This window comes from Daphnia pulicaria, chromosome 8 (genome assembly GCF_021234035.1).
Source record: "Daphnia pulicaria isolate SC F1-1A chromosome 8, SC_F0-13Bv2, whole genome shotgun sequence".
NCBI lineage: Eukaryota > Metazoa > Arthropoda > Branchiopoda > Diplostraca > Daphniidae > Daphnia > Daphnia pulicaria.
Window position 1 is genome coordinate 1949080 of NC_060920.1, and position 12528 is coordinate 1961607.

The 12528-nt window shown below is 45.1% G+C and overlaps 4 protein-coding genes across 4 annotated transcripts in view; 1 reads left to right on the forward strand and 3 right to left on the reverse strand.

Moving 5' to 3' along the window:
- Positions 1-12528, reverse strand: part of LOC124312357 (collagen alpha-1(I) chain-like) — a 1404094-nt gene that overhangs the window by 1292965 nt on the left and 98601 nt on the right. The window lies entirely within an intron of this gene.
- LOC124310733 (cAMP-regulated phosphoprotein 21-like) lies at positions 118-594 on the reverse strand. The gene is made up of 2 exons (XM_046774690.1): positions 423-594; positions 118-332 (listed from the first exon to the last, which is right to left on the reverse strand). The coding sequence occupies exons 1-2, from the start codon at positions 574-576 to the stop codon at positions 118-120; spliced, it is 369 nt and encodes a 122-aa protein (XP_046630646.1). The 5' UTR covers positions 577-594.
- On the reverse strand, positions 2130-3286 carry LOC124310734 (developmental and secondary metabolism regulator VEA1-like). The gene is made up of 2 exons (XM_046774691.1): positions 3052-3286; positions 2130-2980 (listed from the first exon to the last, which is right to left on the reverse strand). The coding sequence occupies exons 1-2, from the start codon at positions 3284-3286 to the stop codon at positions 2130-2132; spliced, it is 1086 nt and encodes a 361-aa protein (XP_046630647.1).
- LOC124312462 lies at positions 4649-8756 on the forward strand. Its single transcript, XM_046776983.1, has 2 exons — positions 4649-5550; positions 8496-8756. The coding sequence occupies exons 1-2, from the start codon at positions 4952-4954 to the stop codon at positions 8560-8562; spliced, it is 666 nt and encodes a 221-aa protein (XP_046632939.1). The 5' UTR covers positions 4649-4951; the 3' UTR covers positions 8563-8756.

The window sequence follows — 12528 nt, forward strand, 5'->3', positions numbered from 1 at the left end:
TTCGACTGCTGGACAGCAGACTCCTTCTGGGACCAGCGTCACTTGAGGTTGGAAGGCACGGTTCTTTGCTTTGCTGTCCATGCCCAGCACGCAGTCACGCTCTTCCAGGCTCCGACTTCAGATTTCCAACGAACGGGTGAACTTGTTGCCGCCGTTGCTGCTGCTGCCGTTGCTGCTGTGATGGTCGGGTTCCTCGAACGAGACCGTTTCTCTTTTGGGATTCAATTTCCTGTTGGACTCCTCCGGAAGGACGACATCGTCACGAACATACTCTTTGAATGCGACCTCCGGCAACCGCGTGTGACGCGATTTGCTCACCACCACGCAGTTATCTGTCAACAACCGAACCAAAATTTTCTTATTTTGAATAAGAAAAAAGAAAATTGACAGTCAAGCTAAAATTGTTTTTTTTGGTACTGTACCGGATTGGTCGACATTGTGTTCCATGCCAAAGTAAGCGGCGACTTGGTGGACGAGCATTCGGTGATAGGAGGACATGGCCGGAAAGCGGTGACAGGTACGTTTGGTATCTCTAACTAGGGCGATCATGTCCTGTTCGATGCGCAACAACGTCATCCGGTCTTTGTAATTGCGGTGCAAAATAATGATTATTTTAGTAAATTTATGATCATAATAATGATTCCAAAACATTCGCCGACAAAGTAATACATGTATTCTTATTCATTTAACACAAGGTTGGTGGAAAAAAACTTCTTAAACATCAAAAGGGGGAAAAAATAAAAAGATGAGTCTTCTTCATCCAGGGTCCGTTTCCCAGGGACACGTTATTTACATTCATTACGTGTTTTTTTAGCGGCAGAGGGGATATTCTTGACCTGTATTGGTCTTACGTAGACTAAGGGATAATTTCGAGAATTTGCGTGTGTGTTCCTGCTTGGATTTTTGGATGATTGGTTTTTTTTGTCTCTCCAATCGTGGCGAAAATTCTTCTTCATCCATCGACTCATCGACGCCATTGTTGCGTTTTACCGAAGCGGCCGTCACATCGTGAATGATTAAGTGTTCGTTTGGAATCGGAAGCAAGGCTTGGGCTAGCTGGACTGGCTCAGGCGCCTGCTGGTGGTGTTGGTTTTGAATCATATCAACTGGAGCATGCATTGCTCCTTGATTGAATGACAACTCGAAAGGCTGAATAATGAGAATGGCTGGCTGTTGTTGCTGCTGCTGTTGCTGGGCGTAGAATTGTTGTTGCTGCTGCTCCGTCTGAAAGTGGTGATTTCCGTCCTGCGACTGATTCATGCCCACGTTGGGCTCACTGTTGTGGTGCAGAGCCGGCACCGACCAGGAATTGGCGTTGCGCAATTGAGGCGAGGACGGCCTTGGCCCATCGCCTGCTGTTGTTGCTGGGGGTCGTTGATGTTGGCCAGACTGGGACTGCTGTTGGAATTCATCCGATGCGACTACGGCGGACGATCCCAGTCGACCAGTCGCTCCTGGAACGCCTGTTGTTGCTGCTGCTGTAGTTGTGTCTGGGGCAGAGGTGGTCGACGTTGTTGTTGCTGCTGGACCGGGTCCATCTTGTTGAGAGACATAGTGGAGCGACTCACTTCCGGCCCGGAAGTGAGTCGAGGCTCGGTAGCGAGCCATCAGATACAGGGAATAGGTTGGGGCCAGTCTGAAGACGATTTGCCTCGTGTCTGTTGCGGAAAAAGAGAAAAATTGAATCAAATAACTGACGTAAATTTGCATGAAATTTCCCAGGACTTGCCTAAATTTGGAATGAGAGAGTGGAGAAAGGCATCCTCGACGTCTTCGGGCAGTTCCAAGACGGCCGGGAGGATGGGATCAGTTCCAGGAACGACGACGGGCCCGGCGGGCTGAGGGGGAGGAAATTATGTTGGTTGCATAAATGCGCTTTGTTGCTGCGGCGCTTGAGCGTGTTCCATTGGATTGTAAAGAGATGGAGGCTGTTGGACATTATCCATTCCTCCGCCGTTAGACATCTGTCCGCTTTGCATATTGAACGACCCAGGGGAGGGTGGTAAAGGCTGGTTAAAATGATTTCTAGGAAAACCGCCCTGTTGCGCGTAAGATGACGGAGTGTTGAACTGACCAGTATGTTGGAATATCGCCGAATTCGTTTCTGGTGGCTGGGACATGTAACCCATCTAATTGACTTGCTGGAATTGCGAATTCGACGCACCGTTGAAATATCCACCAGATCGACCACTGGAAACGCTAGTATCCTGGACGTAAACTCTGTTACGTTGATTCTGTGAGCCCAAGCGCGAAACATTCTTTGTAATTGTGGGAGGATCCATCGTAGCTGCTGCAGGCGGTGGTGGAGCAGGCTGATGATACTGCTGCGAAGGCTTGATGCTTGGACGAGGTTGATGAAATTGCTGCGAAGGCTGGATGCTCGGGGACTGATGACATTGTTGCATATTTTCATTTATTATTTTTTTATTTGTTATTGCCCTTTTCAACAACCGACGAAATGGTTGCAAAGGCTGGGCACCCGGAACTTGGTAAAATTTTTGTACAGGCTGGCCACTTGGAGGTGGTGCAGGTGTATTGGCCGTTGGAGGCATCGAAGTCGCTGCTGTAGGAGATTTGTAAGTACTAGTGGATGTTGCCCAATTATTGCCCTGGAATGGAGTTGTAGGTTTCGTGGGATAGGCTGGCACAGCTGGAGCTGAATGAAATTGATCCTGATGACCGTAATAGCTGTTTGTTAGTGTAGAAGACCTATTAATTCCAACCGATGGGTATCGCTGCAGCGGCCCAGCCTTTTGCTGTTGCGATTCACGAAACAGTTGACGTTCGTAGTCGTTCGCAACCACCGGCACTTCAGGCACTTCAAGCGGGACCCATTTGCTTTTGACGCTGCTGCTGCTTGGAACCGTCGATGACTTTCCTTGTGGTTGCAGATTTCTTTTCCTCTTTTTTTTCCTGATTGCAGTTTCCTTTTGGTGCCAGATTTTCCATCCATGTCTCCCATTAATTTTTCGACTTTTGCCTAATTGAAATTAAAGTAATTTGATAAAGTATTTTTTAAAATTATAGACTAAAGATATATTACCTTTAAACTTGCATTAAGAAATACGACAAATTTCTCTTGTCCTGCAATCTCGGCTTTAATCTCTTCTACTGCCATTTGAAACCGTTCATCGGCAAGGAGGTTGACATAATGGTAGAATTGTTCGGTGATGTCTTTGAAATGTCCTGAGTGTACGGTCATTTGGTGATGGTTCAGCGCCTGGGAACTTTTGAATTCTTCAAGATGAGTACAATATTCACAAATTGAATTATTGTATAGTTTCATTTTAGCTTTGGTTATTTTCGAAATTGTATGGATCACTGTTTTCATCTCTTGGATCTTAAGGCTTGGATCCAGCCGATTAATTATCTCTGTGTGAAAAAGTTTATAAAAACATATAATTAATAAATATTTTTAATTAACAATTATACATTAACTATTTTCACCCCCCCACCCCGCGGTTTCATTTGTTGTATAGCGTATAAAATACATCGGTTGGGGGCTTTTCTATAATGAGTCGATTTAGGAGCATTGTCTTGCGAGTCACGATTCACGAAGCCTCAAGCTTTTTGCGGCTGTTGCTGGAGATGTAAAAGAACATAGAATACTGCCACTCTCTCCGGCCTGCTAAAAAAAAACAAGTGCTCTCCCAGCTCTGCAAAAAAAGAAGAAGAAGAAGCCAAAACATAAAGATGGCTCATTTCATAAAAAAAAGCATGTATAGATCTGGCCTAGATAACAAAGATGGCGTTTAAGAAAAGCTCAGCTTTTTTTTCTAGCTCTCTTTCTTCAGACCAGATTGATAATTACGATCGGATCTACGTATTCAAATGTCTGTCAATATTCCAATCTCTCGCTAAGCTCAATTTTTCCTAGAAATACTACGTCAATGTAAAAATAGATCTGTTTCCTTTAGTGCACAACGGGTCGTCGGTCGATTCGTCAATTCAAAAAAAAACTCAAAGGCAAAAAGGAAATCTTTGATTGAAAGTGCCAGGGAAGCCCACAAGTGCTGCCATCATTGACAGACCCACACACACACAGATTTCATAGGCAAGGGCCATGGGTTCCTCCCTAAAATAAAGCCGATTTCGGCGGGTTCTCTATTGAATACCGATAAATCAATAAAACGTAACTAGAAGAGCAGGACAAGTAACGGAACCAGAAAATGGTTAAGTGTGGATGAAGGGGGGAGGGGTCAAAGTTTGCAAATTTAATAGTTTTCCCCCAATTTTCCATCACCACCTTTTTTGCGATTTTAATCAGTCTCACAAGAGGGGTGGTGGTAGGCCGCCGCTATCGTTTGTAACTAGCGCATAATAAAAAAGTTTTGAACAACATTGAACGTGGCAAAGTTTCTGGTTTCTTTTCGATGAAATGAAAAAAAAAAATTGGTGGCGGTCGGGGAGGAAGAAAAGAATTATGAGACAAAAAACTCCCGCTCGACTTTAACAGTGTTGACACTTTTATTTACTAGCTTTTCTAAGATAATTTGCAACATCGTCGCCTCCCTAAACCTCAGACCTTTTTTAGCTTTTTCTCATGGAAATTCCTCCCTCTCCTACGCCCACCGTGCAAAGTGAGGGTACGATTTCCATAAACTCAAGAGTAAACGCAATGGACAATAGACAGCCAGCGAGACCTCAGCCTAGGCCCCCACGTTCTCGATCGCGGTCTACATCATCTGATAGAAGAGGACGCCGAGACCGAAGGTACGACAGGGATTGAAGGCGCGACTCGAGGGATCGTAGACGCGACTCAAGAGATCGCAGCGGAAGGCGTCGTTCATCTCAAGATAGACACTGTCATCGCCGAAGCAGATCAAGATCGCGATCATCGCGGCGTGACGGAAGACGTTTCCCGCCTCCCCCAACCGGAGATCCGGAGGTTCCCGCTCCACGACAGATTCTTCCAGTTTCAAAATTCGCGACGGACCAGCTGGCCTCGTGGATGTCGGTGGGACTGCCGGCGACCTCGACTAAGGAGTTGAGGGACACTTTCAACCCGAATTTTGAGGACGCAACTTTCTCCCTGACATGCCCGAAGATGGACGATGTAGTCAAACGGCAGCTTCTGAGGGACAGGAACGGCAAATACATCAATCAGTGGGAGCTGATCTGGAAATTGACTCAACTTAAGGTACTCGATGTGGCCAAACCTTTAATGTCGCTTTGGAATCGCTTCCCGGAGAACTCGGAGGAGGCCGTTATTCTCGAGTCCGCCATTCGTCTCTGGGCGGAAGCGCACTTTTACATTTCAAAGAACCGTAGGTCCAACGTGATGAACAGCGTCTACCCACGTTTTAAAAACCTGCTGAAAGACCCATCTAAGTTTTCGCCGGCGGAAGTGGGCCATCTCTTCGGGCCTTCCTTTACGAGCGCGTTACTTCAGGCGGCAGATGAAGACGCGAAATTACAGAAAGTTGCGGCATCAGGAAGAGGAAAGAGCTTGAAGAAACCTCATCAGCATCCAGCCGAAAAGAGAGCCGAGCAGCAGCCTAGCACATCAAGGCACAAGGATACCGGAGAAAAAATAATCTATCAGACAAGGTATGCAGCAAATCCGGTATCTTTTCCTATTAGTTTAAGCCCCGATTTAGTTGGGGCTAAATAAAGGTGTTTGGCAATGCGTGGCGTGTAATTTCTAAAGACCCCTGGATATTGAGCGTGGTCGAACGGGGTTTTTTCATCGATTTCGTATCCCGACCGTTGCAAAAGACGGAAACACCGGAGAGCGTAATGGGCCAGCAGATGGAAGCGGTGTGCGCTGAAGAGGTGGCCAGCCTACTAAAAAAATGGGCCATCATTGAAGCTACGGATACTCCGGGATTTTTCAGCAACATTTTCGCGATCCCAAAGAAAAACGGAGGTTTTAGGCCCATTATTAATTTAAGAAATCTAAATAGGCACATCCGTTATGAGCATTTTAAAATGGAGGGCCTTGATGTAGTAAGGAATCTTTTACAAAAAGGGGATTGGTTAGCAAAGCTAGACCTCAAGGACGCTTATTTAACAGTTCCCTTGTGCCACACCCACCAACCTTTTTTACGTTTTCGCTGGAAGGGGACCGCATTCCAATTCACATGTCTGGCCTTTGGCCTTACGCCAGCACCGCGGGCTTTTACAAAGCTTTTGAAACCGGTGATGGCCGCCCTTCGTTCAAAAGGGGTAAGAGTAGTTATATACCTGGACGACATGTTGTTTCTGAATCAAGATAGGAAAGGGCTTTTGGAGGATGTAGAAATGGCCGTCGAACTCCTTCTGTCGCTCGGTTTTTTGATAAATTGGGATAAATCCCTCATAGAACCTTGCCATTCATTCGAATATTTGGGCATGGTCATTGATGCCCAGTCCCTCTCCTTCATTTTGCCGGAAGAAAAAAGGATGAAGACGCGGAGGTTATGCGTTCAGGCTCTGGGGAGGAACGGGATTAAGCTGCGAGATTTAGCCAAAGTTATGGGGAATTTCGCCTGGGCCATTCGGCCGTCCGTTTCGCCCAGTCTCACTATAGAAAAGTGCAAGGCGAACTCATCCGCGCGTTGAGAAAAAATGACGGGAATTTCGATGGTTTCGTCATTCAAAGGCCGACCTGAATTGGTGGGTGAGTAACATGGACCTATCGGAAGGAAAGGTTTTGTTTCCCGGCGAACCGGATTTAATAATTTTTTCTGATGCTTCTTTGAGCGGATCGGGAGTCTCCTGCAACGGCGTGACAACGAGGGGCCCTTGGACCCCAACAGAAGCCGCCTGTCACATAAACGAGCTTGTGCTCTTGGCCGCCTTTTTCGCCCTCCAATCCTTCACAGCGAAGGCGTCCGACATTTTTGTTTCGTTACAGATGGACAATAGCACGGCGGTGTGCTACGTAAATAAAGGAGGAGGCACGCGTTCTTTTTCACTTACGCGAGTGGCCGGCGAGATTTCGTCTTGGTGCGAAAAACGGCGCATTTCAATTCAAGCGGTGTATTTACCCGGGCATCTTAACACGATTGCAGACAGAGAATCGCGGGCGAAACCAGACTGCAGCGATTGGCTATTGAGCCGAGCAACCTTCCGGAAGCTGAAAGCGCAATGGGATTGCGAAGTAGACCTTTTCGCGACGGCTTGGAACCGACAACTGGAGCGGTTTTATTCCTGGCGGCCACAACCAGGAGCAATGGGGACCGACGCTTTCACCGTGAGCTTGAAAGAATTAAGCGCCTACGCCTTCCCTCCCTTCGGTCTTGTCTCCAGGAGCCTCGCGAAAATCAGGAGGGAGCAAGCATCATTAGTATTGGTGACCCCGTATTGGCCCAGCGCGGCGTGGTTCCCACTCGTTTTGGAGCTAGTGACGGACGTGGCGCTAGTCATGAAGCCGAACGTCGAGTTGCTGACGTCACCTATCGGAGAACCTCCCCCCCTGCCGTTATGGTTAATCGCATGGAGACTCTGCGGAGACGTTTCACAGGCCAAGGCCTTTCAAGTCCGGTGGTCAACTTACTGTTGGAGGGATCGCGCCGGACCACAAGATCTGCTTACCAGTCCGCCTGGAACCATTGGCACAGTTGGTGCCTCGAGCGCGGTCTGGATTCCGTGTCGGCTGATTTAAATCCCGTTTTAGAGTACCTGACGGAACTGCATGCTGCTGGTTACTCCTACAGCCTTCTGAAAGGGCTTTCAAACCGCAATCCCCCCCGGCCCAGATATGACCGAACATGGGACGTAAGCAAGGTGGTCGATTTGATCGCATCATGGGGTCCTAACGAGAGTTTAGACCTATCGCGGCTTACGCGAAAACTAGCCATGTTATTGGCGCTGGCGACCCTTCTAAGGACGGCCGAGTTGAGCTCAATCTCTTTCGACTTTGTTCAATTTACAGAAGATGGCGCCACCTTCACTCTAGGACGCCCGAGAAAATCCCAGCGCATTGGAGCTTTACAGTCCGTAAAAATAAAAAAAGCTGGGCGACCCACTGGTTTGCCCGGTCCACTGCTTAGGCACGTACAGAGCCCTGACGGACGTCTGCCGTACTGAAAGTAACAACGAGCATCTACTCATTGGCCTGATTTCCCCTTTTAAGAACGTATCCGCCAGCACGGTGAGCAGGTGGATTAAGTTAGTACTGAAAGAGGCAGGTTTGGAGGCCATTTTTCCGCCCACTCAACCAGAGGAGCGGCCGCGTCGCGTGCCGTAGCTCAGGGTATCCCGATAGACTCGGTTCTGAGATCAGGCAATTGGGCCGCGGAATCATTATTTACGCGTTTTTATAGACGAGAAGTGCCCCATACCATCGCTTTGACAGAAGCCGTTTTGTCGCAAACTCCATCGCTTTGAATTCACTGTTAAAGTCGAGCGGAAGTTTTTTGTCTCATAATTGCTACAATTGCTCGAGGGATCGCAAAGCCATCCCGCTGAGCAATTCGAATTATGATAAAAAACGAAGAGAGACTTTAACAGTCTCTTCCCACCCTATCTTACCCAGATGTTAAAGTCTTGTTTGCTTGGTGTCAAAACAGGAGCAGAGGAGGAAAGAGCGGCGGTTATGGGCCGGCAGGTGCCGGGAAGGAAGCAGCTAAAAAATAAAGAAGCAGCAACAGAATCACGCAACCCTTTTACCCAACCGGTTACTGGCCATGGAAATATTCAAAAACATTTTTTGTTTGTTCAGTTTGTCTGTTTTTCATTTGTTTCCTTTTGTTTGAAAGATGTACGGTCAGATGTCCCCGTTATCCCCTCTAGTTTGTTTTTTGACCCGCACTCAGCAGCTTGAAAAAAGTCTGAGGTTTAGGGAGGCGACGATGTCGCAAATTATCTTAGAAAAGCTAGTAAATAAAAGTGTCAACACTGTTAAAGTCTCTCTTCGTTTTTTATCATAATTCGAATTGCTCAGCGGGATCGCTTCGCGATCCCTTGAGCAATTGTAGCAATTACGTTCTATACTTTTAGTACTGCCATAGGTAGTGGGGAAACACCCAACTACAAAAGGCGGGAATATAAAGAAAAAGAAGAAAACTGAAGAAGAAAAAAACCGGGAATTAAAAGACCCAAAAATCGCGAAGGAGGTTGCAGAGTTGCAAGGAGGTAAAGATATTGTGGAGATGGTGCTGTCGGTCGTAAATTTCTGTCTTGAACATGTGGGCAATATTGCAATAGATGAAGAAGTAGAAGACGAAAGAAGAGATCAAATGAAAACCCCTCAGCATAGGAAGTCGGGAGAAAATATTTTAAACCAACCACGAAAAAAGAAATAAAATCAAAATCAAAAAGGAAAAAGTGGGTGGAAGTGAAAAGGGGAAAAAAAAATTTAGATGTAAAACAAGTTTCTGATTACGGGATCCGAGAATCAGCATGAGAACCCACAGAAAAAAAACAAGCTACACTAAACAAACGTTTGTGTAAGGTCGTTGTGTTCGCAAAGCACAACACCGACTCGTCACCCACTGCTGTTGGTTAGCATCCTGCCGTCCGGCCATTGAGCGGCCGGTAAAAGAACCACAAAAAGTCGCCAGCACCGGGATAGAAATTGACTTCATCGGTAGTTCATCGCGTCTTGACCGAATGACATCACCAAAACTTCTCTTCTTGATGATTTCAAATTTAAAAACTCGTGTGACTGTACAGAAGGTCTACAAGATTAAGTTTTTCCGCCGTGTCGATCGGGCAAGAGTGAATCAACGACTGATGTCTGCTGCTGTTGTCGGATATGAACTAGACGACAGTGGGGTGGTGGGGATAGAAAAGCTGGGCGACGAGCACACACACACACGCGCGCGCATATAATCGGCGATTGTAGTCGTCAGAAGCAGATCATCACCTATTGCCCATCAATATTTCGATGGAAAATAGTGGCTCTTCTTTATTTCCAAGACTTTCTAACCATCTTCCATCGGCCAAAGGGAGAGAAACGGCCATTGAGAATAGGCCAAAGTGTCATCCATAATTATAACTTTTTCTTTCCATCGGCAAAAGTAAAAGCCAGGGAGAAAAAAAAATAGACATGATGATGGCCGGAGAAATTGATGGGGGGGGGGGACACTAACGGGGCTGGCCCTATCATCAGTTCCGCTGAACTTTGGTAAAAGAGAGAAAAAAAAATACGCCTATAACCCCCTACTCCCCGATAGATTCTCAAATGGAACGCATAACCATAGTCATCCAAATATTTCAGATACACTCTTCTTCTCCCCCTGACTTTTCTCTCCTTTTCTTTTCACTAGTCACTAGAGTTGTAAATAAAAGATGGCAAACGCGTCTCGAGATCATCTTTTTGCTTTTTTCGTTTGTTGCACACATGACACGTCCCCGCCCCACCAAGAAAAAAGAAACGGAACAAAAACAAAATATTTACCAATCCTACGATAAACTTTTTCTCTTTCTTTTTCGATGTCTTCCATGATTAGTTTTTTCCTGCAATAAGCATCCATTGCTGATGCAACGGACAACCTCTCTGCTACACCCTTCGCTTCACTATCGCTTCCCTATTTAAAAAATTTTAGATAACTTTTAAAATTTACTAGATTATTTCAGATAAAAAATTTACCTGGAATATTAGACGGCATTTCGCAGTCATTTTACCTTGATTGACTTTTGTAATTGAAAACCATTCACTAACTTTTGCCATGGCACCAATAGGTGTGTAAAAACTGACAATGAAATGTTTCACTAGTAATTTTTCAATTACAGATTTCCTTTTGCCAATTTCCTTCCATTGCTTGGTTACCTGTTGAATTTGAATTATAAATTAACAAAATCAAAATCAAAAACAAAATCGAACAAAATTCTTTCAATAGGCCATATATATCCAAAATATTCAAATTTTTATGCGATTTACTCAAGGGGTTGTCAACTCTAATTTTAGAAAAATTAGAGTTCTTTTCTAGACTCTTAGACTCTTTTCTAGAAAATTGCTATTACCACGCACAGTGAAGTAACCCAAAAAGTGCGGTATTCTTGTTAAATTTCCGTACTGTTCCCTCTCTAACCTTTGTCCACAATTCTCTAGCCATTTTTCCAATTTCTCTATGTCAATTTCGTATTCTACCCCTGTTCTTACTTTTCTCCCCTTTTCTATTAGAAAAATTGGAAAAACTGGAAATATTGCAAGATAATACCCCACTTTTTACCAAATTTTCTTTCCTTACTCCTCATTTTTTTACGTCGAAAACGTTGTCAGATTTCACTATCGATGTCCGCGCGGAATTAGAATATGGCTACTTTTGCGTTGCCTGAAGCTTTGAATTGATTTTAATTATTTAAGTTAAGCTTTCTGGGCAGGCATGTGCTCAAATAAGGGAGAGATGAGAATTACAACCGACGATGGAAAAAATAATCTCATATCAGAAGAGTTGGAGGACTTCAAAATTTTGGGTGGAGGGCAGCTACAAATGTAATATTTTTTACAAAAATTAAATCCGTGTGAGAAATCGTTACATGCTGTCAATCTTCCGGTCAATTCACCTCCCTCCAAGCGTTCAAAATGCCACCACAAACATAAAGCTGCGATTTTTTCATCTTGTCCGTCCCACTCCCAAGCTACTTTTCTTCGTGTTGAATTTTCTTCAATCGACGCCAAAGACAAAATATTCCCCAACAAATAATTGTCTTCCAAGGTATTTTTAAAGATGCAATAATCGCCCAGACGCACGGCTTGTTTCCCGACAAATGTAACAAGCGATTTTTGTCGCTCTGCTATGTTGGCAGTTTGCATCCCCCTAGACACCCGGTCATTGCTGAGCCGACGAACACCGGATTCAGCAAACCAAACAATCACACTTTTTTTTACGAGTCTTGGATCCCCATTGCTATTAGGAATATAAGCATACGGTCCGTCCTCAATGTTTTGCGACACAAAGTGTGAATAATCAGTGAATTCCGCTTCTTCGAGGTGCGAAAAAATATTTGTGCTGTCTTCATCGATCTTCATAGTTATCTTCACATGTGGCGTCGACATGCGACTTCGATTCTAAACTACCTGAGAATAGCAAATAAAAACCCCAAACTAAATTTAGACCCACATTAAGAAAACAAGAAATCGATAATAAAGTTTATACCGAGTGAAGAAAGTTCGGCCTGAACATCCAATTTTGCCTTCGCGACACATTTTTCGATGTCATCTAGCGATGGCAGCTCAGTAGGTATGTGATATTCTTTATTATAGTCAAACGGCCTGGATTGCCGTGGCAATTTCAATCCTCGTATCTGTGCGTCAGTATTCAGCCGCAATAAAGCATCTAGTTTTCGGCAATTGCTGGTCAAAAAATCCTTGCATGTAAAGTTGCATTGAGTTGACTGGAAGGTACTGCAAGATCGAGCGGCTCGGAAAAATTCCTCGCAGCATTGGCTGCTGAAAAGCCAAGGCAAAAAAAGTTCTGGTTTCTTCATTTTGTCCAGCTGCACAATAATTAATATAAGAGAATGCGCACAAATTTCAGCACATAGGTAGGAGTTCGCCGATATGAAGTTTATGTTTACATTATAAGTTGCACTGGACGATAAATGGTAGCGCCATTTACGGAGACCAAATGTCGCATACCACATCATATAGATGCG

What these genes read in the sequence shown, in the direction of transcription:
- LOC124310733 (XM_046774690.1), bottom strand. Translation starts at nt 576, where the DNA reads ATGACGTTGTTGCGCATCGAACAGGACATGATCGCCCTAGTTAGAGAT. An exon ending in ACACAATGTCGACCAATCCG is followed by an intron (nt 333 to 422) that starts GTACAGTACCAA and finishes GGTTGTTGACAG; the next exon opens with ATAACTGCGTGGTGGTGAGC.
- LOC124310734 (XM_046774691.1), bottom strand. Translation starts at nt 3,286, where the DNA reads ATGAAACTATACAATAATTCAATTTGTGAATATTGTACTCATCTTGAA. An exon ending in TGTCGTATTTCTTAATGCAA is followed by an intron (nt 2,981 to 3,051) that starts GTTTAAAGGTAA and finishes AATTTCAATTAG; the next exon opens with GCAAAAGTCGAAAAATTAAT.
- LOC124312462 (XM_046776983.1), top strand. Translation starts at nt 4,952, where the DNA reads ATGTCGGTGGGACTGCCGGCGACCTCGACTAAGGAGTTGAGGGACACT. An exon ending in AAAATAATCTATCAGACAAG is followed by an intron (nt 5,551 to 8,495) that starts GTATGCAGCAAA and finishes GTGTCAAAACAG; the next exon opens with GAGCAGAGGAGGAAAGAGCG.